This window comes from Molothrus aeneus, chromosome 3 (assembly GCF_037042795.1).
Source record: "Molothrus aeneus isolate 106 chromosome 3, BPBGC_Maene_1.0, whole genome shotgun sequence".
In the NCBI taxonomy this organism is placed as follows: domain Eukaryota; kingdom Metazoa; phylum Chordata; class Aves; order Passeriformes; family Icteridae; genus Molothrus; species Molothrus aeneus.
The window spans coordinates 16,730,630-16,755,872 of record NC_089648.1 but is presented as its reverse complement, the minus strand read 5'-3'; the positions used below and the strand labels follow the sequence as shown (position 1 = coordinate 16,755,872).

Below are 25,243 nucleotides of genomic sequence, written 5' to 3'. Positions count from 1 at the left end.
CAGCTGAAGCTGCAGTGCTGAACAGAGCAGTTTCACTTCCTCACATGGACAGCTTTGGGGAAGGAAAGTGGCTGAGAAGCTCTTGGTGCTGCACGGGGTAGGGAGTGAAGAGCTCGCTGTGCCAGTGCCCATCTGTCACAGCTGGGGGGACAAGGTTGAGTTAACAGATCGAGCTGAGATAAATGCTCTGTGTAAGGTCTTGTCTGTGCTCAGAAAGTGGAAGAGTTAAGGAGAGCTGCTTAAAGCATGAAGTGCATAAATAAAACCTTGCTAAATACACTCAATTCAAGAGATTTGCTCATCGCTGTGGTAGCCTTAATTTTCCTGAGTGCTGCTCCACGGGCCTGCCCATTCTCTTGGAAGCTCTTGTGGTGCTGCAGTGGGGGTGAGCAAGTCTGTGCTGTGCTGGCCCTCCCAAGCCCAGCCTTCCATCTGAATGCTCCAGAAGGAAATATGTAAAAATTTTGCAGGCTTCAACTTTTGAGCCTTGTTTGTTTAAAAAATGAAAAGTGCATTTTGTATAAAATACGCTGAAATATGTGGAAAATCTTATTTTGCAGAATCCAAGGAGTTTGTGTGCCCACGCATCTCTACTGTCCATGTTGATGATTCTGCACATAGCTGTTTTTCCCCCCCAGTGCTTGGTGTGAACTCTGCACAGCTAAAATTGATTCTCATTCCCTTGATGGTTAGTTTGCAGAGTGGATTTTATTCATTTGGCTTCTTTGACCTTAACGAGACAAATGTATTAAAATTCCTATTTGAAACGGAATAATTTACAGCAGTTTATCATAATTTCTTTTACTGTAATACCCTTCTAAAAGCTTGAAATTAAAATTTTTCCTCCTGTTTATCCTCAGTACTAGATTCTGTAGCCCTTAATCTAGTAGGAGGTGTGTGCCTTTCACTGTAAGAACACTGTTCCTCACTTGGCACAACAAGGTGTTGCAGTAGGTTTGAGAGGCATTCTTTTAATTTCGGTGGATGGCTCTCATCCCTTTGCCAGATTAACAGTATATTTTCCTCCAGAAACCAGTCTAGCTTCCCTTTTTATTCACCTTTCTGCTTCCAAGGAGAACTGCTTTACACACCAGACACATTTGTATTTATAGATAAAAAATTTTTGAATTAGACTAAAATTGAAATCTAAGGTGAGACAAAACACTTAATCTTTTAAGCTGTATGTACTGTGGGATAGAGTGGCTCTGTCTCTTGATCCCTTTGCCTCATTTAATGGTACAAGACTGGAATCCAGCCTGCAAGACATCAAATCCACATAATGAAAAATCTGGCCAGCACCCAAGCGTCTTCTGTGGCTGAAGATGTTGCTTTACAACTACCCCATGGCACAGCCCTTCAGCTGTGTAAAGAAGCCAGCAGACTAAAACACAACCAGGCATTTCACAATAGCATGGAAAAGGTACAGGTTCTGTCTGTTTTAAGCTGAGATGGAAAACCAACCATGACAGCACAGACAGAAGAGAGAAGGCAACACAGGAACCAAGGTAGTGGCTGGCTTTTGTCTCAGTCTCCAGTTAAAAATTTGAAGGAGTTGATATTTGTGTCCATGTGTCTTCATTGGGAATGTAAGTAAGGATAGGATGGTGTTAATTTTTAGCAGCTCAAATCTCAACAATTCTGGGTATATAAAGGACCTTGAGGAGTGTCCTCCTTGTGGTTGTTAGTAACCAGAGTGGGTACAGTTTGGTGTACTGAAAAAAATACAAGGGACACTACTCAGTTCCTTCTGTAGGGATGCTGGGACAAAGGGCTGCCAGGCTCTGTTGGGAGCGCCTGACTTGAGTGAAAGCTAGTTGTAACAGAAAAATATTTTATAGGAAGATTATTTTAAAAAATACCAACAGAAAAACCTATCTGGCTGAAAGGTACTATTTCTTTGTGGGTTTTCAGCATCAGCATGAATTCAGCTATAATGTAGGTACTGTAGGTTTGTTTTTTTAACTGAAAGTCATGCTTAAAGCAGTCAGCATAAATATACTGTTACTTCCCAGTTTAGCTGATCTTGAAGTGAATAGTTAAAATCTAGTTCAAATTGCTGCTAGGCATCTTACAAGCAGCAGCTATTGGCAAAATCTGTCTAGGTCCTTAATTGTTGCTGTTCTTAGGGAGTTTTTGAATCTTGGAACAGCAATGTTTCATCAATTGTAGTTGCAAAGTGTGAAGTTTGTATTTCAAAAACTTTACAGTTTTTAAAAGCTGTAAGTTTTTTTTTTTTTTGTTTGCTTGTTTTACATTTCAAAATAGAAATAGAGGTCTTTCAGTTAGGTTGAGGGTATTTTTTGGTGTTTTTTTTTTTCTCATTTTTGGTTTTGGTTTATTTTTTGCTATATCAAGCCCTTAATGTTGGCAGGAGATTTTGCTTTGTCTGAAGTATCCATGAGTTAACATACCTTTTTTATTAGCCAATACTTGCTGCTGGATATAAGCCATGGGCGTTATTTGAGGGCATTAATTAAAAGGCTTGGTCAGTTTCAACTTCCTAAAAATGATACAAATTTTTAGACTTTGGGTGCACAAAGAACTGTTGAGCTGTAAATGGGAATAATCTGTGTTGTTTTTGAGATTGACTTCTGTAATCAGAAGTGGCAGCTTTTGTTTCAGGAAGCAGCTTGGAAGCAGTGTAACAACTTAAACAGATTGAGCTAGAAGAGGAAGAATCATTCTAATTTTGCAGTCTTTGGAACAGTTATTTAGCTGCAAATACTGATTGAATAATTTTACTTCTTATGTCCACATCTCCATCTTAAAACAGCTCTTGAAAGGTCACCAACATGGAATGGGGCGTCTCATGGGAAATGATCATGGCAATTTTCATTTCCCTGGAAACCACATACAAAAATTTTGTAAATCTAGTAAATTTTTCATCAACATGCAGGAAAATCATAGCTTTGATGTTGACAACATCTACATATAGCTTACTGCTGCTAAATTTGCCACGTTGGCTCATTCTCAATTTTTACATTTGGACAGTCTCACTAAGCTTGGAGAAGATGAGGTCAGTTGAGGCTCTGGGTTTTTTTTTGTTTTGCTTGCTGTGTAAATGTGTGACTTTGGTTGGGGCCCATGTTTCAGTGTGAGGTTCTTGTGTTTCTCTGTGGTGTTTTGAGGCTGTGCCTGCTTCAGAGATTTGCAGTAGCCAGTGCATTATTGCAGTTGATGAAATGTTCTGGTTTTGTGCCCCTGGAGGGTGGCAGAAAGGTGTGTTGTTTCCAGGAGTGTTCCTCCCAGGAATTGAGTGCTTTGCTGAAAGCAGGTGATTCTGTCCTGCTTGTTCGTACAGGGGATGCCAGAATCAGGGCAGAGAAAGCAGTTCAGGATCCCATCCTTCAGCACCTTCCTCCCCCAAAAGCGGGTTCATACTGCTTGATGCCATCTCTCTTGTAGTTGTGGCTGAGAGCACCTGGCAATATTTGCAAAGTCTGATCTCCTGTGCAGTGACAGGGAGAAGGAGCTAGCATAGCATGCCATGGTTTCACTAGGTACTCTCCACCCCCCTCCTTTTTTTTTTTTCCTCCTTGTGATACTAATTTGCAAAAGCAAAAGGAGGCTGCTGACAGATGAGGAAGCTTTAATTGGGGAGCTCACTCTGCATGAGCCAGGAGTGCCTATGTCTCAAAATAAATATGGATTAATTTAGGGCTCAGTAGAGTGATCATTTGCAAGACTAAATATGAGTTTGTATCACACCAGCCCTTCCACACTGCTCCTGTGGCATGGACACAGCTTACCGGGAATCTGCCCGTCAGTTTACTGAATGCTTGTGTTAGGCTACAATCTTCTGTGGGGTCCTGTGTCACACCAGAGTTTGTGCTGTCTTTGTATATTCAAGCATTTATCCAAGCTTTTCAACCTTGCAAGTATCAGAGGCAGACTGCTGTGTGTCATTTGGGTTTTTGTAGGTATCAGCCTTTTTTTTTTTTTCTGGCTTGTATAACCATCTCAGTTCCATAATCTGGGCACCTGAGATGGTGGTAGGAATTTTCTTTTCCAGACAAATTCTATTAACTGGTACCATTCCACCCATGCTGCCCACTTCAGAAGCTTTTAGTAGGTTCACAATTTCTGTGCATCTTCAAATGGTAGAAGTTGCTTTGTGTAATCTAAAACATACTCTTGAGAAATAAAAGCAAACAAAACCCTGGTGCTGTTGGTTTGGAAGGGAGCTTTAAAAGACACATGGTGCCAGATTCTTCTGCTCTTGCTTTTGCAGAACTGTAATCTTCTTTGGGATGTGTCCATGGATAGTAAGCAGAAGAGGAGGACAGAGACATTAATGCACTGTAGCTTCTGAAACTTGCTTTGTCTGAGTCCTAATGTGGACATTGGAATTTCTGTGGAACAGGAGTATAAACCTTTGTTCATATATCTGTGTGTAAATGTCAAGCTTGCCCAGGCAGTAAGAGCAGCAGAGATCATCCTCTTTAATTGCTCATGGTAGGCTATGTGGAATTTCTTAAATATTTTAGACAAATTGGAGAAGGAAGTGTCTGTTGTGAATAGCTGATGTTCCTGAAACTGTGGTTTTGGTGCAAGATACAATTTTCTGTTGTGCGGGAATGACAGGAAAATAATTTCTAATCTCTGGTTTTTACAGACTGAAAACCAGTAAAGCCTTCTCTTTGAATGCTATTTGACACAGAAATAAATTATGCAAAAGGGAATAGGGTCAGATTAAAATTGACAATGGTGTGCCAAAAAGTCTCTTGCATATTTTTAGTACAAAAAGTATGGTTTATGTGGGCATTTTTGATGGGCTGAAACTATGTTTCAGGCAGCATTTGTCAGTCAAAGAGTTTCATTGTAGTTATTTTTTTTATTAATACTTCTTATCATGAGAACACACCTAGCAGTTATACTTTAGTGCTTCAAAATTAGAAGGGATAACACTCAATTGGGCATCCTCAGTAATGCACATACATTATTGTATAGAAATTATTTTTGGTCTGTAGGTAGAGGTATGAGTAGGACTAAAACAAAGGGAGGGTTGATGCTGCTCAGTGTCTGTCTTGAAATTTTGTGGATGCTGTATAGTCAGTGAGGACAGGAGATGGAATTGGAATTCAAAATTCCTCGCCCAGTTTGCTAGAACTGTTTCTGGATTCCTGTCACTGATCTGTTTTACTGTCCTATGGCACAGTGAACCTGGAGAGGGGCAGTGGTGACCAGCGGGATGTGGAGGTGCTGGGGGGCTGCATTTGGGTTCCAGAGCAGGGTCATGGTCGGGCCCTTCACCTTCTCAGGCCAGCGTTGAAATGCACTGTTGTGCCCGAGGTGAAATAGTGGGTTTTTTTCCCTGGCTGTTTTGTGTTTATTCACGTGGCAGTTGTCAGGCCCAGCTCTGCAGGGAAGGGGATCAGCACAGTGAGTTCACAGCAGGTCAGGCCCTGGCGGGCTGTGCAGGCAGGTTTGTGGAGTTCCTGCTCTGCTCTGCCCAGGAGGAGCAACCTACTAACTTGAAACACAGAGCTTTTTTTTTTTTGGTTTTAAAAAAGCATTGTTTTTTTTTCTGTTAAAACGTAGACCAAATATTCTGGCAAAAGAACATAAAAAGAAAAATCAAGCATCTGAAAAAGATCTGGCTCATGGCAGCTCCTTCCTGTGAACTTTCCACTGTAAAGCAACATTTTCCATTCAAAGTTTGTCTGAATGGCCCTGTCAGCCCGTGCTCCTCCCTGCCAGTCAGCCTGAACAGAACTGACTGGTTGGTATCACCATCAAGCTTTCCTGAAGCAGCTCCTGGTTATTTAGGCATCATTAAGTATGGAGTGCTGGGTGGTGTTTGTGAGCTCTGGTGTGGACGGCTGTGTGGGGTAAACGTGTGGATTGAGCATTGCTGGAGTAGATGTCTGTCTAAGGGGAATGTCTGTGATTGTGCCAGAGTGAGATAAGGAACCCGCATGGCCCTTATCCTGCAGTACTGAACCCCTCCTGCTGACAGCCGGGCTAAATTGGGCCAGGCAAAGAAAGCTTCCACGTGGAGAGCAGCTGGATGGGACCTAAAATTCAGGGTCTAGTCAAGGCATCTTTGTGTTACTGCCAAAAGGATGTAAAGAACCCAATTTCTGAAGACTAGGGTCAGTTTGTGTATTCTGCAATGTAAAATTCTGTTGCGAAAAGCTTTAAGACAAGACTTTGCTAGATAGTTCTGCAGAGGGTTTTTTTGCTGCAATAACTCTTTGAAAAATGAAATAAAATCTGCCCTTGTCACTTTTTTTCTGAATAATAGATGAACTTGGGTTTTGTTTAATTCAGCTCATCCTGCAAACTTCATTTGTGTTTGGTTTGAGAAAATCAAGTAATCTAGCAGTACATACTGCACATTCCACTCTCAGCCTTGCAAATAGACACTGTGCAGATTCAATAGGTCTGACTGCACTCGTAAAATAGGTCAGAGTGTCTTGCTTTTCCCCTATTTTGTATAAACCAAGCAAAGCCAGACTAGAGCTTCTTTTGAAAAGCAAAGCATAATCTTGAGATGTAGGTCTTGTAGAGGCCAGTCTGTTTAGCAGCAGATGTGTTAAAAAATTGAAAATTCACTTCACAGGCTGAATTCAGGTCTTTCAATGGGCTTGTGTAGTCTTGGAAAAATCTGTAGAGACCTCTGGTGGGAAGAAATGGAGGAATTTTCTGTGTTAGAAAGTGAAGACGTGGAGGTGGATGGAACTCAGGTGTGATGTCCTCTTGCTTTCCCTGTTTTAATGATTTCTCTTTTGAAATTTCTGAGGCTTGCTAAAACTTCTGAATGGTTTTAATGATAGAAGAGCAAACTCTGCCTTCTTTTAGGGGCTTGATGCATAGTCCAGAATAAGTTGTGTTGAGAGAATGCTCCGATAGTCTGACATAACTCTGTGGAATGGCACAGGCCTTACCCAGGAGTCTTTTAACTTCCACCATGGAAGTTAAGGTGAGGTGGGGAAGAAGACCCCAAGCCCCTTCCTGAAATACACAACTTTGTCTTGTAATGTACTTCATCTTATAATTATCTCAGAGGGGTTTTACCTGCACTACATTTTATTCTCTTAATGTCTCTGGCTTTTGCAATCAGTGCTGTACCTGCACTCAGCAAGAGGGCTCATTTGGCAAATGCATCAATGCCTGACATCATTCCTCCAGTGTCTCTGGGCCTGTTTAAAGCATTGGCAGTACCTGACTGCACTTCCTGCATGCAGCTGTAGGCAGCTGTGAAATTTCATTGATGGTGACCAACAGGAAACTCTGAGGGGAAAAAACCTCAGTACAAGGCTCGTGAAAGGCCGTGGCCTGATTAGTTCCTTGGCTAATGGTAATACATGGCAATAGGGCAGGACCTAGTGCAGAAGACTGCACTGTAAAGAGTGCTTTTCAAAGTAATTAGCTGTAAAATGAGGAAAAGCAACGTTCATCCCAAATTAATGGTGCTGTAGAACGAACCACATTTATTTTTAAGAGACCATTAGAGAGCCTTGTTGGCGTTTCAGCAGCCATGTAGAAAGCTGTGTGCTAGTGGGGTGGGAGGATTGGTCCCTAATGGATGGAAATTGTGCATGGCATGCTGGGATGCACAATGCAGAAGGGACAAAAGGTTATTAAAAAAAATTCTTATCAGAAGTACTTTGACATTAGTCCTTAAGTAATTATTTTTATCCTTCAATAGGTGCATCTGCATGCTATTGTGCTAACACTGCTGCTTCTCTTATTAATTATACTCTTTTAAGCTTGCTTCACAAGAGTAATCTAGCAGCCCATACTAATTAATGCAGTTCAAATCAAACATAGTAAAAATAAAACAGCTTAGCTGAAAAAGAAAGAAAAGGAGAGGGGAAGACAAAACCCAACCCTTAGGCAGTTTGATGCCAAAACAAACATGCAAGGCTGTACCGTGTGGGGTACATACAGAAAAGGTACCTTCTACATTTCAGGCATTTAACAATTATTGAGTGTTATGAAATGTAGTGGTACCTTTCTACTAAGAAATCCTGTTACCTGCTTTCCCACCCTTCACCAAAAGGTTGTTAATCACTGGTTTTGCTGTTGGCTTCAGTGGTCTGAATTAAAGTTAAGTGCATTTGCAGTTCTTTCCAACAACTGATTCTAACCCCAAGACTTCTATAGATTTTTGTCATTGAACAGTAAGTTTAGTGGAGAAATATGTCTAATATGTTATCAGCTTCTGCTCAAGGGTTTACAAAACAAGAGTTCAGAGGAGACTGATACCTTTCATGTCCTTCTTTTACAAGTGATGTTTGGAGAGTTCTGTAATCAAAATATTGTGCCAAACACTTCCTAGAATGGTCAGACCAACCCGCAGAAGACCTTGAATCTTGCACAACTGCCTTTCAATCAGTAAAATTTGCAGTGTATGAGGTGCTGATCAGATGTCAGATTTTCCAGTATGCAGAATGTTTTTATTACATTATTTAATAGCTGTGGATATGGCAAAGTTTGATTCCAGTATTTATCTTCTTTTTTTTTTAAATATTTTTTAAAAATTGGTTGTTTCAGTGGGAAAATGGAATGTACCAAAATCATTGTTTCCATCTAATAGGAAAAGCAGGCTTGGTTTTGAATTAAGTGTTTTATAAATCTGTGTTTTGGATCCTAATTTAATTGTTTAGTATGCAGGACAGAGATTAATCTCTTTTTCTGAGCTACAAACTTTGAAATCAATCTTCCCTGCTTCTTTGCTAAGTTTCACTTATAAATAATAAAATAAGTTTACTACTATGAATTGCCTTTCTTCAGGAATAGTTTTTTTGTGAACCACACAGTAACAAGTAAATACCAAATACGGGTTTATGGTAAGTTCTATAAAATATGATCTTATGGATCCAAGCTGGATCCTTCAACGCCTGCCACTGGATCCATGCTTTTCCCACTGGCAGTCCCTGATATCCCAGTGCTGATGGCTTCCTTTGGCTCCCCCTCCCAGGGAAGTGCTGCTGCTTTGTGGGAAGTGCCCAGCACCCCCAAGGCAGTGGTGGCAGGTTCCAGGACAGTATTAAACACTGCTGCTGAAAGGTCAGTCGTGTTGAATTGATAGATGGATGCAGTTACTAGTGGGGAAATGTAGTGTCCAGGTAAAACCCAGTTCTCTTCCCCTGCTCCAAAACCTTTCTCTTAAGGTAAACAGTGTGTTATTCCTTGCTTAACCATGCTGGCATTGCTGAGTAAGTGACTGACTAAAAGCTGCTGGGTTTAAATAAATGAGAAATGTCATTTATGCAGCAAAGGAAATTATTATTATTTTTTATTGCTGACTGTTAGCATTTGTTCAGCTTGCAGCATTGTGGATTTTGTATTTGGAATGATATCCAAGTTCAATAAGTAAACTCATAAAGGATACTAAAACTGGTCTCCAGACTAATTCTTCAGAGGTGGTTTTGTTTGCTTTGGTTATTGACTAATGAGCAGCTGAGGTTTATGATGTTAAAGGAGGGGAGAAGTCTGAAGTAGGAAATACTACCTAATGCTTTCAATTAGCAATGTGCATTATGTGATATTGGCCATTTCCTAGCACTGAGATATCATTAATAACCTTGAATGCAAAATTGCTGAGTAAAATATGAGCTGGGCTTTTTCTTCTAGAAGTATATTGCCATAGGAGAGCGAGGAACAGATTGTGGGAGGAAAGGTTGCTCTTGGTTTTGTTAGTCAAGCAGCTCTATGAAGATATTTCAGAATTGTTGGATTTGTGACTTCCTTGAAGAAAATCCCTTAGAAGAACTGCTATGCTTTTTGTTAGGTTTCATGTGGTGTACAGAGAGGGGACACTTGTCCTTTGGGATATTTTCTTCCCTTCTCATCCCATCCCATTCAATTTTGCTAAATTTTCCATATCGTGGTGACCTTCTTTGGTGTTTGGTTTTTTTTTGTTTTTTTTTTTTTTGTAAATACCTCTGGATGTGAATTTCTCTCATGCTTGAAGCTGAAGGAACAAATTGTGCTCAGTACTTAACAAAATAAATATATTGGTGAGGGAAGTGAGAGGAGGAAATGCTGCTCCTGCTTGTCCATCAGCATGGCTTGGTCCTCTCAGCCTGAATTAAAACTTTAATTGGCTTTTTCATGTTGGTGCATTTTCTGTATATTCCTGGCAGAGGGAGTTCCTCAGGACTGGGAAATGTTGCTGGTGTGGGTTTGGATTGCTTTGCTTAGGGGTGTGTTCTTTTTTCCTGGTGGCACGAACACAGTTCCCATCAAAGGGGCTGGTGCTGCTCTAAGCCAAAGATGAGAACCCACCACCAAGTGAGCAAAGAGCTTTGAAGTCCAACAGGCTGAGTGAATTTACACTTTAAAATAGAGATTATTTCACTTTCAATTAAAAAAAAACAAGCCAAACAAATCTTATGTCCTCATTTCCTTTGCAGGATCTGCCTGTAGCTCAGTTTTTTGGGAGAGCTTTGGTTCTGGTGGGGTTTAAATGTGAATCATGGGTGAAGTATTGCTTTTATTGTAACGTGCAGAAATGATCAACAGCTCAATGGAAAAGTATGTATGAAAGGAAATATGGCCAGCACTTCAGTGCCTAAAATGATTATCAAACCAGTTGGGGTTTCATTTGAAAAGTTAGTTATTAAGTAGGTAGTCTGCCTGTGATGAAACAGCAGTGGGAACACTGCCTTTACTCAGAATAGTTGTGTGGGAGATTTTGGGTGCATCTTTTAATCATGATTTGAATGTATTGTGTCTTGACTTTTTCTTGGCTACACCCATTTTCCCCCACTCTGATTTGTTTTGCTGTTGGCTTTAGAAATGCAAGGATTCTTACACTGGTGTCTCAAAAATCTGAGTAGCAATTTTTTTCCAGGCAGAGTTGCATATGCAGTTTAAGTATTTTTAAGTGGAGATGTGGACTCTATTGAAAGTCCTTTGTGGGTGGATTTGCAGCTGGGCTTCATGATGGAATTCAGATCATCAGCCAGAAAACAAAGCTGGAATGGTGTCAGGAATCTGCACAAGAGTTTTATAGGTCTGGAAGTGGGACCAGAAGTGTGGTCATCATACAATGGGAAGTGTCTCATGGCGGGAGGATGGGAAGTCTGGAAGTTAAGTCAGTGTCAAAAATCACTCAGACACAACTGTAAAACCAATGAGGTAGATATAATAAGGGTAAACTGTTAACCAATAAATAACTCCTAAGAAATTTGAAGAGAAAATAATTTTGACTGGAAGGGTTGTTTATTGAGGTTTCTATCTACATTCATTGCAAATATCAAATAAACAATTGCTTGGGAAACCACACTAATTTTCAGTATGTTTGTCCTTTGGAGTGTAAGTTGAGGAAGTGCTGAATTACCTGTCGTTGTCTTAGGAGATTTTCAGGAGCAATACAGGACTTGATTCTCTTGTTCTTTGTGTTATTCAAGTAGAAAAATAATCCTTTGTGTAAGAAAAAGTGAAATTACCTGCTTTCTTTGCTACTTAGAAAGAACTTTTCAATATATCTGCATAGAAATTAAAGCTAGCATTTGCATTAATGTTTATTTTGGGTACTGGAATGTTTCCAAGGTATCTGTGAGTCTGGATCCTGTTCTCTGCCCCATGGAAGAGTTTTTGCTCACATGTGCTGCTGGCTCTGGGGAAACGTCCACAGGCAAGAAGAGCAGGAGGATAATGATGACATTACTGGGTGGACTAGAGGACAACCTGTCTCTATAAATACACATTATTTTTCCTGTTAAATGGCTGATGCTGAGAGTGGTCTTCAGATGAGCTATTTTTAAGAGAGCATGTTATCCACTAAGGATGTCATTACGTGTTGGAAGAGTTTTAATATAAACTGTTTACATATTGATCTTGTTGTATATTAAGCTGTTTTTTCCTTATCTTCAACAGGCAGCCAGATAAACTAGTGGTGGTTTGGACAAGAAGAAGCAGAAGAAAATCCTCTAAGGTTAGTTGATTCCTTAATAAGTCCCAACTTGAGTGACAAACAGGGTCAGTGGTTTGAAGGACTGTTTTGCTAAATGTGGGGAGCAGCCAAATAAATAAATGAGAAGTATTTTAGTCGTTGACTTTTCTTTTTAATTCAGTTTATCCATAAAGTTCAAATAAACTGCTGTTGATGTCAGTGCTAATTTATGGGAACTCTTAACTCTGATTTCAGCTTTGGTCATTTGTTTAGCAGAATTGTATCACAGTCAGTTCAATTCAGTTATTAATTGCTACACCTAATTAGAAAGGAGAATCGGTTTCTCTACTAGAAGTGCATTAAAAAAAACCCAAACAACTAATTAAAGAAAAAGTAATAAAGAATCTGACATCCCTGCAATAGGCAGATAAAGCCTGAATAAGAGGCTATTTCACAACCTGAAATGCTACAAATTAAAAAAGAATAAAAGCAGGGTCTTTCAGCCCAGCAGTGCGTCTTTAAAGTATATATTTACATCTTACTTCTACAATCACTGTGGGCAAACCTGTAAATTTGTGTTTCATGACTAATAACTTGGTAGCCTGAGGAATGGGAAGCTCTGAGTGAAGTCTCTCCAGTCTCTGGACACTGATAAAGTTTGTCTTTCATGGGGACAGGGATGCATGTTGTTTTCCTCCCTTCCCAGGAGCATCTCCTCTTCTCTTTGAGATGATTTGGTCTTACTTGTTCATTCCCTCATTGCCTTTCCCCATGTGGCCTCTTAGCCTGGTTGGATTTATGGCAAATGATCTTGTCAGAGAGGAAATTTTGGAACTTATAATTCTTTGACACTTCAGTTAAAAAAATGATGGTATAAACTTCTTTTTTGTTTATGTATTCATATAATGCAAAATGATGTTTCAAAGAACTCTGTAATAGGGAGAGAGAGCATTCATGATAGAGAAGATATCTTGAAATAATTTTGCTGAAGAACTTAAATATTTTTAAAATATGATACACAGTTTTCTACCCTGCTCAGGAGATGTTTTGGGTTTATATTTTACTGGTACTCCTCTTTTTCTGACCTTTTTTTCTGATTGTTATGCATATTTGTTGTATTTTGTCTTTTAACTTGAGGTATAAACTATTCTAGGCTGTTTTAGATAAAGACTGGTTCCTGACTGCACAACTAGATGTTGTGCATCCAATATTCTGCTTCAGGTTATGAAAACCCAAAGGTGTTACCTGATGAGTAAACAAGGGTGTGAACTCAGTCTGGTACCCGTTCCTGTTCCATACTCTTCAGCAAAGCCAGTCAGACTATTCCTGTTCCACTGAAACATCAACTAAGTCAAGTTCCTTTGAATTTATAGCACAGTGTGTATCTAGGTAGTAAGTGCTGATGTCACTAACTGATGTCTGTTGTGGCTCACCCTATGACAACTTCTCTGTATTAATTTAATTTCTTTTCTGTTGCACAGAGCGATAAAAGTTATATCAAACTGTAAATGCAAGGCTTGCACAAGCTTTGTAACTCTCAAAAGCTTCGTGGAAAACAAAGTAATTGTCATAAATGACTGCTTTGTTGGGATTCAGAATACCTTCAGAAAGAGAAACTGTAACAGAAGTCCAGCATGGCTTTGTGAACTGATGGGTTTCTGCCTGTCATTTTATAGAATCCAAATGACAGCATTTCCCTGAGGCAACAGGATTTTCTGGCATTAGCTTAGCCTTTTGGGCTTGAAGGTTTTTTTCAGCTGGGCCATAAAGTTCCATGATATGTCCTCATTTTTGGTCACCAGGCAGTAGAAGCAACTCTTGGATAAACTGGCAGATTTAAACCTGAGACTCAGACAAGTCTTTGGCTGACTAAGTCATGTTTATTAAGATCCCACAAAGGTACTTTGGAAGAGGCTGAGTGGCCCTGAAACCTGGACAGAGCCTAGAGTTAATTTTAAAGCTTTGGTAGCTGATGTGACTTGAGCTGTTTGGGTCAAAAACTGTAGATCAATAAATGTTCTTGATCTCTTAGTCATCCTGCCAGTAAAATACTTTATTCAACATACTTGTTTCATCTAATTGCTTTACTGGAAGCAAGTCAAATGAATATTTCCTCTTATTTTATTTTTGGTGGACACTGCGTTCAGTGAGTACAAAGCATTAATAATTGTCCGTTTTTCAGCTTCTTGGGAGGGTGGAAGGGAGGGATGAGGTTTTACCTTACTGTAAAGATGTTGTGAAGAGTTTTTTGGAGGTTATGTTTTTTGAACTTTTCAGATCATTAATGAGGCATATCACCAGCAGATAGTTCACAAGCTCACAAACATGGCCCTTTGGATGCTCTCCAGTAGCTCTGTGTCTCTTTTGTACTGGGAAAGTACAAGAGATGTATTAAGCAAAAATGTCGTGCAACTGGAAGATGGAGCTCTGGATGAGCACTGGGATGCCTGCTCTAACTGATACAATTTTAAAATGCCATTGAGCTGAAAGCCGAGTTCTTGATGTCCTTTGAAGCCCTTGTTTTTGTGGGTTTCCATGATTTTCATATGCTTCCTGCCCCACATGCTCTTTTTCCAAATAAACTACAGTGGTCCCTTTATTAAAAGAAATAATAAGAGGCATTATGTGCAGGAGTCTGATTATTTTTCTTCTTACTGTGGGAAACACAGAATAGGAGTTGTAGATATGTTTTATTACAGTAAGTTTCAAAGTGTTGCAAATGAAAAGCAAACACTCATTTCGAAAGAGCATATAAATAGCAGTCTGAGGGGTTGATGGATACAAGACCATAAATACATCCAGCAGTTACTGACCTTAATGCAGATTTAAGTTACTTACAGTTCTATTTTGGGACCTGCTCTCCATGGGCAAGTGTAATTTCAATATATTTCATGAGATGTGTCAGGACAAGGTGGCTCTGTGTGGTTGGGCATCTCTACTTTGTGTGCCAGGAGTTTACATAAAATGGTGATTTGCAGTTTTGCTGTGCTTGGCAGAATTGCTGTGCAGTCCTAGAACCAAAATGAACTTTCAGCTTGGGAAGGGTGGGAGTTGCCTGTCTGCTGGTGCAAATGTTGTCTGTTTGCAAAATCAGGTGCACTCTTCAAGCTTTATTTAGATGCTGTTCGGCATCCATGGTTTACAGAAGATGCAGCTTGTAGCCATGGACAGGTTTAACTCTTCCCTGGCTGGAAGAGTTTCCACTGGAAACTCCAACTTTCCACTGGAAAGTTGCCTGCCCAGGTTTTCAAGCCCTGGGCTTTTGTATCTCCCTCTCTCTTTTCTTTTTTATTTGAGTGGTGGAAGAATGTCTTTGTTGTAGTGTAGAGCAAAGGAAAAATGTGTTGAAAATACAATTACCTTCATTTCACTGAGATGCTCTCAAATTTCCAGGCTTTGAACTAAGAAATTTCGATTTGAAAACAGATGTTGCCGTGATGTCAAGGAGGTAATTTCTGCTATTCCTGTGAATATGCAGAGGCTTATGGTTGAATTATACACCTCTGAAGAATCAAATTTGCACTTGCTTCTGAGAGCTGACAGAATTATTCTTCAAAGATTCTTTATGTATCAAAGCTGAAAGAAGGGGCCTAGCCTGTGATTTCAGCACTTCTCTTACAGGTTTATCAAAAACATTTAAGCACAAAGGAGAAGGAACAATGCTGAGAAAAGGGAAAGAACTTGGGCAGGAGAAGAGCCAAGAGAGGCAAAGAGGCAGGGAGGAAAAGGAATCTCTTGTACTCAACAGCAGCTTGGCCAGCATTTTCCCAAGGTTCTGCCATCAATAGAGCAGCAGCTGGGTCACCTGTTTTGCTGGTTTTGGCAATCTGATGCCTTTTCTGGCTACTTTATTGTCCAGTGCCAGCCCTGCCTGTCCCTGCTGGGCTGCAGTTCCTAAGGCATGTTGTGACCCTGACATGCTGATGACTGTCTGGGACCAGCACAGTTCAATAATGCTCCTCCCAGAGCTTCTCAGTTTTTTAGTGAAGTTATTTACAAGATCATGCTGTGATTGTAATCCCTGACTGTAAACTGGAGGTCATTAATACTCTTTTTTTTTTTCCTGGGAGTCCCACAAAGTTGACTTGTGGTGACATTCTGAGGTGCAGTGATGGTTGTCTCAGAAAATGATGAGAAAAATAACTCTGTGTTCAGGCTTTTTTGTTTGTCTGGGCTTTGATTTTTTATTTGGTTAGTTGTTTTCTTTTCTAATATGAAACCCTACAAATGATGTGAGAAACTGATTGAAGAGACAGGGAAGAGGCTCTTTATCTGAGCATCATCTACTGTAGATGGTGAATAAGACAAGATCTGGTGAACCAAATAGCATGATACGTGTATTTAATATATGATGTATTCATCATGTATGTCATGAATGTGTGTGTTTGAAATCAAGCTTGAAGAGGTAGCCCAGTCCTAGAGAAGCTGTGGTGGAGATGAGTTTTTGCTGGTTCCCCAAGCTTAGCAGTGTTTCTGTAGCTTTTGTAGCAGTACCACACATTTGCACAGTGACAGTTGTAACACGTGTGCCTGCCGGTGAATTGAGACATTCATGGGAAGACCTGTGGGGATCCACTGGTTTCCTTGTCTGCTCTAAGGGCCACTGACAGCAATGTGTTGATCAAAGGCTGCCTGGAGTTTCCAGGGCTTTGAACTTCCTTCTTTGGCACGTGCTGGGTTTTTTGGACGGCATCCCAAGGCATGAGTGTGACTGGAGCGTTGTTCTGGTGCCCAGCCTTTTTAACTGGTGGGCCAAGCACAGGGATTTCAAGATGAACATGGGGGGAATGCAAGCTGTAGTCTGGAGTATGGCTTTTAATTTGTCTCCCTTTGTGACACTGAACTGAGTTACAGAAAAGCAAGAAGAAGCCATTCACAAACTGCTGGTTTCCTCTGGTGTGAGGGAACTGGCAGCTTTTCCCAGTCCATTCTTTTTCCAGTAGGTCCATTAACAGCCATACACAGCTCTGGCTGTCTTGGATGGTGAATGACTTCGGTGGGATGCATCACATGGAGCAAATCCTTGGTGTTCCAATGTTCCAAAGCCACACTCCTGGCATGGAGGCACCAGATGAAGGATCTGGCTGCTTAATGTCAGCTCTTCTTCTTGAGTTCTTTTTTTTTTTTTTTTTTCCTTTTCCGTCTAAGTGTTCTGCCTGGATAACACTGAAGAAGAGGGATTATCCTTACAAGCTGAGCTGCCCTAAGCACTACTACTGGGAGCCAGTTGAGCTCCTGCTTGCTTCTTGTGCCCTGAACAGCCTGTCACACCGACAAGTTGCAGAGCTGGCCTGATCACAGGAGCTGGCAAAAAATTTATAAGGAAAAGAAAATCAGCAGTTTGCTGGCTCACAATAAAGCCACTCTTATGGCTGCAGGTGGGGAATAATTGTAGGTCTGTTTCAGATGAGTTTTGCTTTTAAAACCCAATATTGACAGCTTGGCAATAAGAACATATTTTTTATTCATAAATATAAACTGTTCCATAATTTACAGCAGGCTCAAAATATTATGGTCAGCTCTAGCATCTTACAGAAAAGTAACATGAAACTAACCTGCACAACAGGATGAGGCAAGGTGGAAGTGAAGAAAGCAGAAAAGAGATGAAGCATCTGAAAGGGCAGGTTCCTGAAATAATGTAGTATCAAGTCTGTCATTCCAGTTCAAGCACAGCAAAACAGCAGTGATGTTCACATCACGGGTGGTGGATTGCAAAGCTGGCTGCCTGGATTGGAACCGTTGTTTTAAAGAGAAAAATGGATAGCCTGAAGTGCCCATGCAAGTTCTGTAGGCTCATCCACTGGCTTTCTTTAAGAGATTTCCTCCTCTCCCAGTCATCAGTTTTGTGCCAGAGCAATGCCGTAGGTTGGACAATGTCATTCACAGCCCTACTCTATTTATAGGATATTTCAGCAGCCCATCCTGTAGCTCCTGTTTCCAGATTTAAAAGAGCTTTCATGCTATGTTGTTTTCTCTCATGTTATACTGGCAGAAAAAAGGAAGAGTTGCCTTTTGCTTTGAAATGCAGCAAAGCACTTCTGCTTCTCTTTCCAGACCGTGGTTCCCATCCCTCAGGTCTGGAGACAGGTCAGGCAAGGGCAGGGCTGTGGGTGAGGCACCTGCTGCTGGAAGTCACTTCTGCTTAGCTGCCCTTGCCTTGACTTCCAAGACAATGGGAGATGGCTGGTGAAGACCTGTAGCAAATGAGGAAGAAGTGGGTCTAAAGGCACAAGCACCCAATGGAAAATGGAGTTGAGGAGGGGATTAGGGTGGAAATGTGTTGTGCAGCTGCAGCATCTCCTTGGCTGAGCCCTGACAGCGAGTCCTTGTCACCTGTAGCGGTGGCCTGATCCAGCTTATAATTTGGGAGTTTAAAAGGTTTTTGATATAGGCCAGATGTAACTTGAAGAGTCTGCAGCATAGAGGTGCCTGGCATGAGAAATGTTGCATTAGAATAACACTCTGCATCTTAATTTTAAATTACTGTCATTTGCCAGTCCTCTGTGTTTTTCTGGATTTGCTTTCCCCTTTCCATTTCTCCTTCCCACCAACCCAGACAGTCCTTTTGATGTTATCTTTTACTGTCATGCTGTTTGTGTGATACAGTGTTTATTTTTCAAAGCCAGAGGAGGACTTGATAACATTCATGATCACAGAACAGCTTTGCTTTAAAAGCTCATTAGTTAGAACTTGTCTCCTGGTTGTTGCTTTCAGTGACAGAAAAACATATATATCCCTGTGTGTTTATTGTGTCTCACTGACTTTCCTGGTGGGAGGAAATGCTGATAAAGGGCTTGAAGTGAAGTGTTGACTGCACCAGTGAATGCTCATTTTCTAGGTTTTTTTAATAGATGGAACAAGTGATCCTCAACTGAGCAGGCTGGCAGTGCCTGGACCTTGGACAGCAAAAGTTTGACATAATTTTCCGTATTGGCCAAATGCAGCAGGAAAGCACAGATTTCAGACACACCATGAGCTCCAATTATTTTTGTGCAAACTGGTACCTGGAAAGAGGATGGAATGCCCCTATGGAGGAGAGGTTATTGATTTTACAAGATGCTACCAGGGGCCATGGCAGATGAGCTTGTGCCTGGCTCTGGATCACTGCCTCGTGTCTGCTGAACATCTCTGTGGGCAAGCTGGGAGTGATGCAGGGGGCTGTGGGTTCTGTGGGACAGACACACAAACTGCAGCTCCAGTGTCTGTGCTAGTAATGGCATCTACTGTGGTGTGTTTTGCTGCTCACAAAATGCCTTTTGCTTGTAAAATATATGTTTTGTTTGAGTTATTTGTTGTTGTTTGCTCTGTTATTCAGAAAATACATCCAGGCCCTCTTTAGAATGAGGAGATTAGACTGAAATTCATGGAGTAAAACCAGTAGAAATTGGCTTCTTTCAAGTTGCTCTTATTTTAAAAATCCCTTTTTTTAGAAGCTCCAAGTTGCTACTCTGCAAACACAAAGCATAGACACTCACTGAAAAATCTAATCTAATTAGGCATCTTTGGGAGCTGGGGTTTCAGGCAGAACATCAAAGAGAAAAAAATTTGTGATAAAACCAAAGGAGAACTGGCAACATTTGGCACTCCCTACTACAGTGGCAGAGAGCTGCTGCCTCTGTAGGGATGGGACTGCTTCTCCAGCTTTGTCTTTCACACTTTGGTACAGCAAAGTTATCCTTAAAGTTACCCAGGTTACCTTAAGGTCCCAGAAAACCTGAGTGACAGGTCCTGCTAACCTTATTAAAGCAATAATATGTTCTAATAGACAGTCTGAATCTGAAGTTCTGAGTGTTGAAATGAGTATAAAATTGCAATGAGTGATGCTCTAGAATTTAAAAAGAAGAGAAAAATAGCCAAGTTAATTGGCTTCAGGTAACAGTAAATAGATTGTACAGTCTTTCCTGGTAAAACTTCCAGATGTTTCTAATAACACCCTAGTTCTGTAGCCATCAATTCTGCAGCAGCATCCTTCCCTCATTAGTCTTACAGCATCACAAAATAGATTAGGTTGAGCTTGGAAAAAGGCATACTTATTCCAAACCAGCACAGAAATGCACACACGGGGTGTTTTCTGGGACTAGCTGTTAAGATGTAAATACAGGCCATACACTAATCCAAACTGATGCTCAAAGGTAGGCAGGTTCTCAGTCTATTTAACTGTTGGGTTTTTTGTTATGTTTTCTAGATGTTGGTACTCCAGCTTATTAATTCTTAAAAACTGAAATGTTTTAGTAGCATTAAAAGTAATTGTTTTCCCTTTCCTCAAGTACAATGTCTTGTTCCATTTATGTGTAAATATGATTAGACCTGCACTATGTGTTGTACCCAAAATAAAGTTCAGCTTGCTACAGAAGTTCTGACCCTACAGCCTTAATTTTTGCAAGGCTCTGAGTGTCCTGACCTGTGCTATGTAATAAAAAAGCTGAGTTTAGGACCTTGTGAGGAGCAGCTTTAGTTCAATGGAAAAGACTGCTGGTGGTCAGAGTTTCCTTACTGTCATTCTTAATTGTGTCCTTTGAAGTGTTCAGTAGGGTCATGGGTTTAGGGATGTGATCTTTTTGGAGTCAGTGATATGTTACTTTTACCTGCATGCCCTGGGTCCTGTGGGAGTCAAGTCAGCACTTTTATAATGGCTTTAAACACCTGGGTATTTTTCTTCTTTTAGGCACACAGCTGGCAGCCTGGAATCAAGAACCCATACCGTGGGTTGGTGGTGTGGCCTGTACCTGAAAATGTTGAAATTACTGTGACTCTCTTCAAGGTATGTTTTCTATAAAGCATAATCTTTACTATTTCCTAAACAACACATGAAAAATTCCATCTGCAAATGCCAGATTATAGTCACAAGGTCTAATCTTGCTGGTTTTATGTCATTAACTGCACAGCCTTATGTCCTCAGTTCAGATCTGGGTGAGAGGGATGGTCTGTTCCCTGCCAAAGCTGACTTCTGTAGTTTAGTTAACACACTGAAATACCCACTGAGCTGATTATGGTGAGGCATTGGCACAGAGTCCAGCACATGTGTAACTGTGCACGTAGTACATGTGTAAGGACTTGGCATGGCTTACAGCCTGGTAGCTTTCCTTTAAATACTGGAAGGGAGAAGTTGCCATAACACAGTCATTTCTAGACTTCCTTGTTCAGCATCAGGGTTTCAGTGCATGCCATTGGCTGCAGCAGAATCCAGGTCCTCACTTCCCATTATTTAGAATGCTACACAAACATCACAGCACTGATGTGATTGCAGCTGTAAGAGTGGATGTGTAGTATTTGAGTAGTACAGAGAATTATAAGATTGTACAGGGAAATTTTTATTTTTTGAATTGTTTGTTCTACTAAAAGAACACTTATTTGTGTGTCTGTGAAGTAGTAAGAGGAAGTGATAATTATGCTAGAACTTATTTCCCAAATATCATTGGGTAAGTCCCTTTCTGCATAAAGATGAACAATGCAGCTTTGCATGTGTGACAGTGTAGGAGGCTGAAGATTTCTGGGATTTTCATTCCATAGTTCTTCCTCGTTCTTTACTCTGGTACCTTCATCTGCATTCTGGCTGTTCTTATTTCTGACTGCTCCCTTTGCAGCTTAGGGCAACAGTAACATACTTCTTTCTAATTAGTAATATTTGTGTTTATTTGTCTTGGGGACTTTCCTGAGCTTGGAGTTGGCTTCTGATTAGCCTTAGAATGGGAATTTATTACTTGGTTCATTACACCTAAAAAAAGAGGGTTGTCTTCCCCCCAGCCTTTTTTTAAAATTCCTGCCTTTGGGATTACTCATGAGCACAAACTTCTCAGGTTGACAGTGATCATCAACTATCATAAACTTGTTTCTTTTCTTAGCAAACATGTAGTCTTCAACTGAGATTTAAAAGTTCACTACCAAAAATTGTTTGCTTCAAGGACCTCTACTTAGACTAAGAAACTTGTCAGCATTATGTGGCCATGCCACATTGTGGTTATGCAGCACTGTAAATGCTTGATATTTTCAACATTTAAAGTGAAGCAGAAATGTACAACAATCTTGATTGTGATTATGATGTTATATGAAGGATGAGAAATAAAGTTTCTCTTTGGTGCAGCTATGTGATACTGTGGCTTTGGAGTTGAAAGTGTCTTTCAGCCTTCTTTTGTCATCCCATCTTTTTATTTACACTAGTACTGCTTCAGGATTCTGTTATGTAGAACAGCACAGCAGCCTTGTTCGTTGTGTAACTGAGACTGAGGGTAGGATTATATAGTGAGGGATGGAAGAGCCTCTGGAGCCAATGTCAGGTATTACAAAAGCTTAATTTTACCCAGCACTAATTCTGCAGGCAGATCTGTTCACTGGTCTTCTTTCTCCCCCCAAAAATGAACCTGACTGTCACAAGAATTGGTCTGGGAGGAGAGGTGGGAGTGTGACTAACCCCAGCGGCTGTGCCTCCTGTAAGTGGTACCCACTGGTCTCTGGGGAAATGAGCCTTGGATTTATAATCAAAATATTGAGAACCGTCACACTGTCAGGCAGCTCTTACTGTAAAATCTGCTCTAATTGATCCTCCAGCTCTTCTAACAAGAGTGCCTGTAAGTGGCCAAACACCCTTTGTTCTCTGTGAGGGAATGCACGTGGGGCACAGAGCAGCTTGTTGAGCAAGCTGTGTGATGCCCCAGGAGTGCTGTAGCTGTGTGAGAGCAGCAGCTCTGAGGGGCAGGGGACTGCAGGCAGAAGATGGTGTTGGCCCAGTTCAGGCTGTGCCCAGTCCCCTGATGGCTTTGTTGGCTCTATGATGCTTCAGCTGCAACACAGGACGTCCCAGCACCCACAGAGCTGGCATTTCTGTAGCTGGTAGGTTCTGGGCAAAGGCAGTCCAAAAGAAGTGGCTGTTTGTCCCACAGCTGCTGCATTGTCTGGGCAGCACTGGAGCAGTGGGAAGGGAAGTATGTGATGGCACTCTGCAGCCGCCTCTCTGCCAGCTGACTTGGAAACGGGGTACTTGTATTGTTCCTTCCTCAGAAGAAAGGGGACAAAAAGACTGAAAACAGTAAAGCTCAGAGAAAGAGGCTGCTCATCTTGCAGTTCTGTAAAAATCCTTTTTGGAGCCAATTCCCTGCAAAGGAGGGTGATTACTGAAGGTTTGGCACTTTGCAGTGCCTGCACTCAGCCTGGTCTCGTTTAACAAACAGGAGCTGCTTGCTTTCACCACCACCGAGAGGCTCAGGGAGCTGCTGCCTCCCTGTCCACCCTGGCAGAGCCCAGAGCTGGGAGCTGGCTGCTCCCACAGAGCTGTGTAGCAATCACAGATAACAAATGAGTGCAGTGGGGCTGTTGGGAATGGAAGGAGTGGGCTCCAGACAGACAGCTATGTGTTGTGGGAAATGATTCACACAGTAGTGGCAGTGCATTCGTAAGTGGCTGTTGAAATGTGTTGCTGGTAGGATTAGGAGATAAGTCAAGGTTTCAAGTGCTGATGAGAATGTTAAGAGTCTTCTCTCCAGTAGTCAGTGTGGACACTTGAGAGCTGGCTAAGCAAAGTCCCTGTGATCAGTCAACAAATGAGATATTCTGCATTATCTGCACAGGCCTACTTTGGGTGTTGCCTTGCTTACAACAGCATATTTGTAATTCTTGCACAAGCAAAGTACTGAAGAGATTACAGCCTTCCTTTTGAAAACTTTATTTTCAAGTAAATGTGAGCTTTTTTGTTTGTTTGTTTCAATTTATTCTGGGCTGCTGGTAAAATTTCATATTGCCCTGGAGTCATGTGTGGAAAAGCATCATATGGATATATTGATTCAGCTTCCCTTGATTAGCTGTAGCTCCTGCCCATCCAGCCACTGAAGTGCTAATTACATAAAAAGTTCCATCTGTTCTGAAACTTTAACTTCTTCCGTTGCTGAGCTCCACACTGATGTTAGTTATGCCTTGGGTTTTTTTCAGCCAAACTGGGGAGAAAGAAACATCATGAAACAATAAGCCTATTGTGCATTTAAAATCCATAATTTGTAGTGCTTTCATGGAAAGATTCACAAATTCCAGAAAAGCCAGAGATGAATTCCCACTTTTTTTTTTTGTTTTGTTACCATGGTTGTGCTCCAGAAGTTAATTTCTTAGAGTCCCAACATTAGCAAAGTTAGCTACCACATACAAAAACTTGTATACTTTTCTGTAGGTTTATATACTAACAAAAATCTTTATCAGCTGAGAGAGATTTTAAACCAGAAATTTTCACTGCCAAGCAAGCGCAATGCTTTTAGTAAAGCTAAATGAACATCAATTGCACTATGAGGATTTAAATTGCAACATCATTATTTTCTAGCTTAAAAGCAAAGTGACTTCCTGTTCAAAAATGTTTGTTCTTCAGGAGTAAGCATGGACTTTGCTTCATTGGATTGCACAAAACACTGGTTTTGTCAGTAATGTACATGGTTTATCACACCAATGTACCAATTCAACCATTACCAACTCTTAATTCCAAGGTTTGAAAAAGACATTTTTTAAGGCATAGCTTTCTAAGCGCACAAAAAATAATTATAAGTAAAATAAGAATGAGATAGATGATCAAGGCATACTTGTGTAGTTGAAAGTATTCCTGTTCCCACATATTACTCAGAAAAAATCCCTATAATTCTTCTTGAAAGCCCAAGTCAGTCATGCTTTGGTTTTATAGAATAATAACTGGCCATGCTGTAGCAGGATCACTTCATGAAAGCCAATGTGTTATCTTAGAGGAGGAAATAAAAGAACCCAAATCAGCCCAAAACCTCTTCATAAAGCCATTTCTCTTAAGTAAAGACCAAGTTCAGATTCAGAGCATACTTATTTCAGTTTAGGAGCAAGCAGGGGCTTGAGCAGATACTATGGAGAATACTCCATAGGAATGAAAACCAGTTCCATAGGCAAGGTGTTGTGTGTCAGATATAAAAATCATAAGCTTGGGGAAGTAAGCACATTTGCACATCAAAAAATTAAATGGTTAAAAACTTAAAGGATTAGTGGGGGACTAATTTTTAAAAAATATTAAAAAAAAAAGGGATATTCAGTGCTTGTTGCCTTTCTAGCCCAGAGGCTTTACTGGAAGGTATGAGCTTGGTGTGGTGATGCACAGGGATGTTTCTGTTTCTGCCAGTCTCCTCAGAGCTCCCTGCTTTCTGGCAGCTCCAATTAAAGCTGATCACAGTTGTATGTGATTTTCTAGACTAATCAGACCTCTGTAATCGGCATTGAAAGCAATAAGAATTGGGTCAAATTTTGAGTCTTGTACAGTTTCAAGCAGGCAAGTACAAAAGCTGAGGACAGATGCTGGAGAACCCAGAGCATCTGCTGCAGGTCGCTGGTGAAGGGAGATCACACACCCTGTCAGTGTTTGATGTGATTCACTGTGACAGTCCTTAAGCAGTTATTCCCCAAGAA

At 40.8% G+C, this 25,243-nt stretch overlaps 1 protein-coding gene across 9 annotated transcripts in view; it reads left to right on the top strand.

The window, feature by feature from the left end:
- Nucleotides 1-25,243, top strand: part of EHBP1 (EH domain binding protein 1) — a 205,458-nt gene that overhangs the window by 16,482 nt on the left and 163,733 nt on the right. For all 9 annotated transcript variants that reach the window (XM_066546363.1, XM_066546360.1, XM_066546362.1 and 6 more), the window contains exons 3-4: nucleotides 11,836-11,893; nucleotides 20,517-20,612. In XM_066546363.1, the coding sequence (XP_066402460.1) occupies nucleotides 11,836-11,893; nucleotides 20,517-20,612 (154 nt within the window). The remainder of the gene's footprint in view (nucleotides 1-11,835; nucleotides 11,894-20,516; nucleotides 20,613-25,243) is intronic.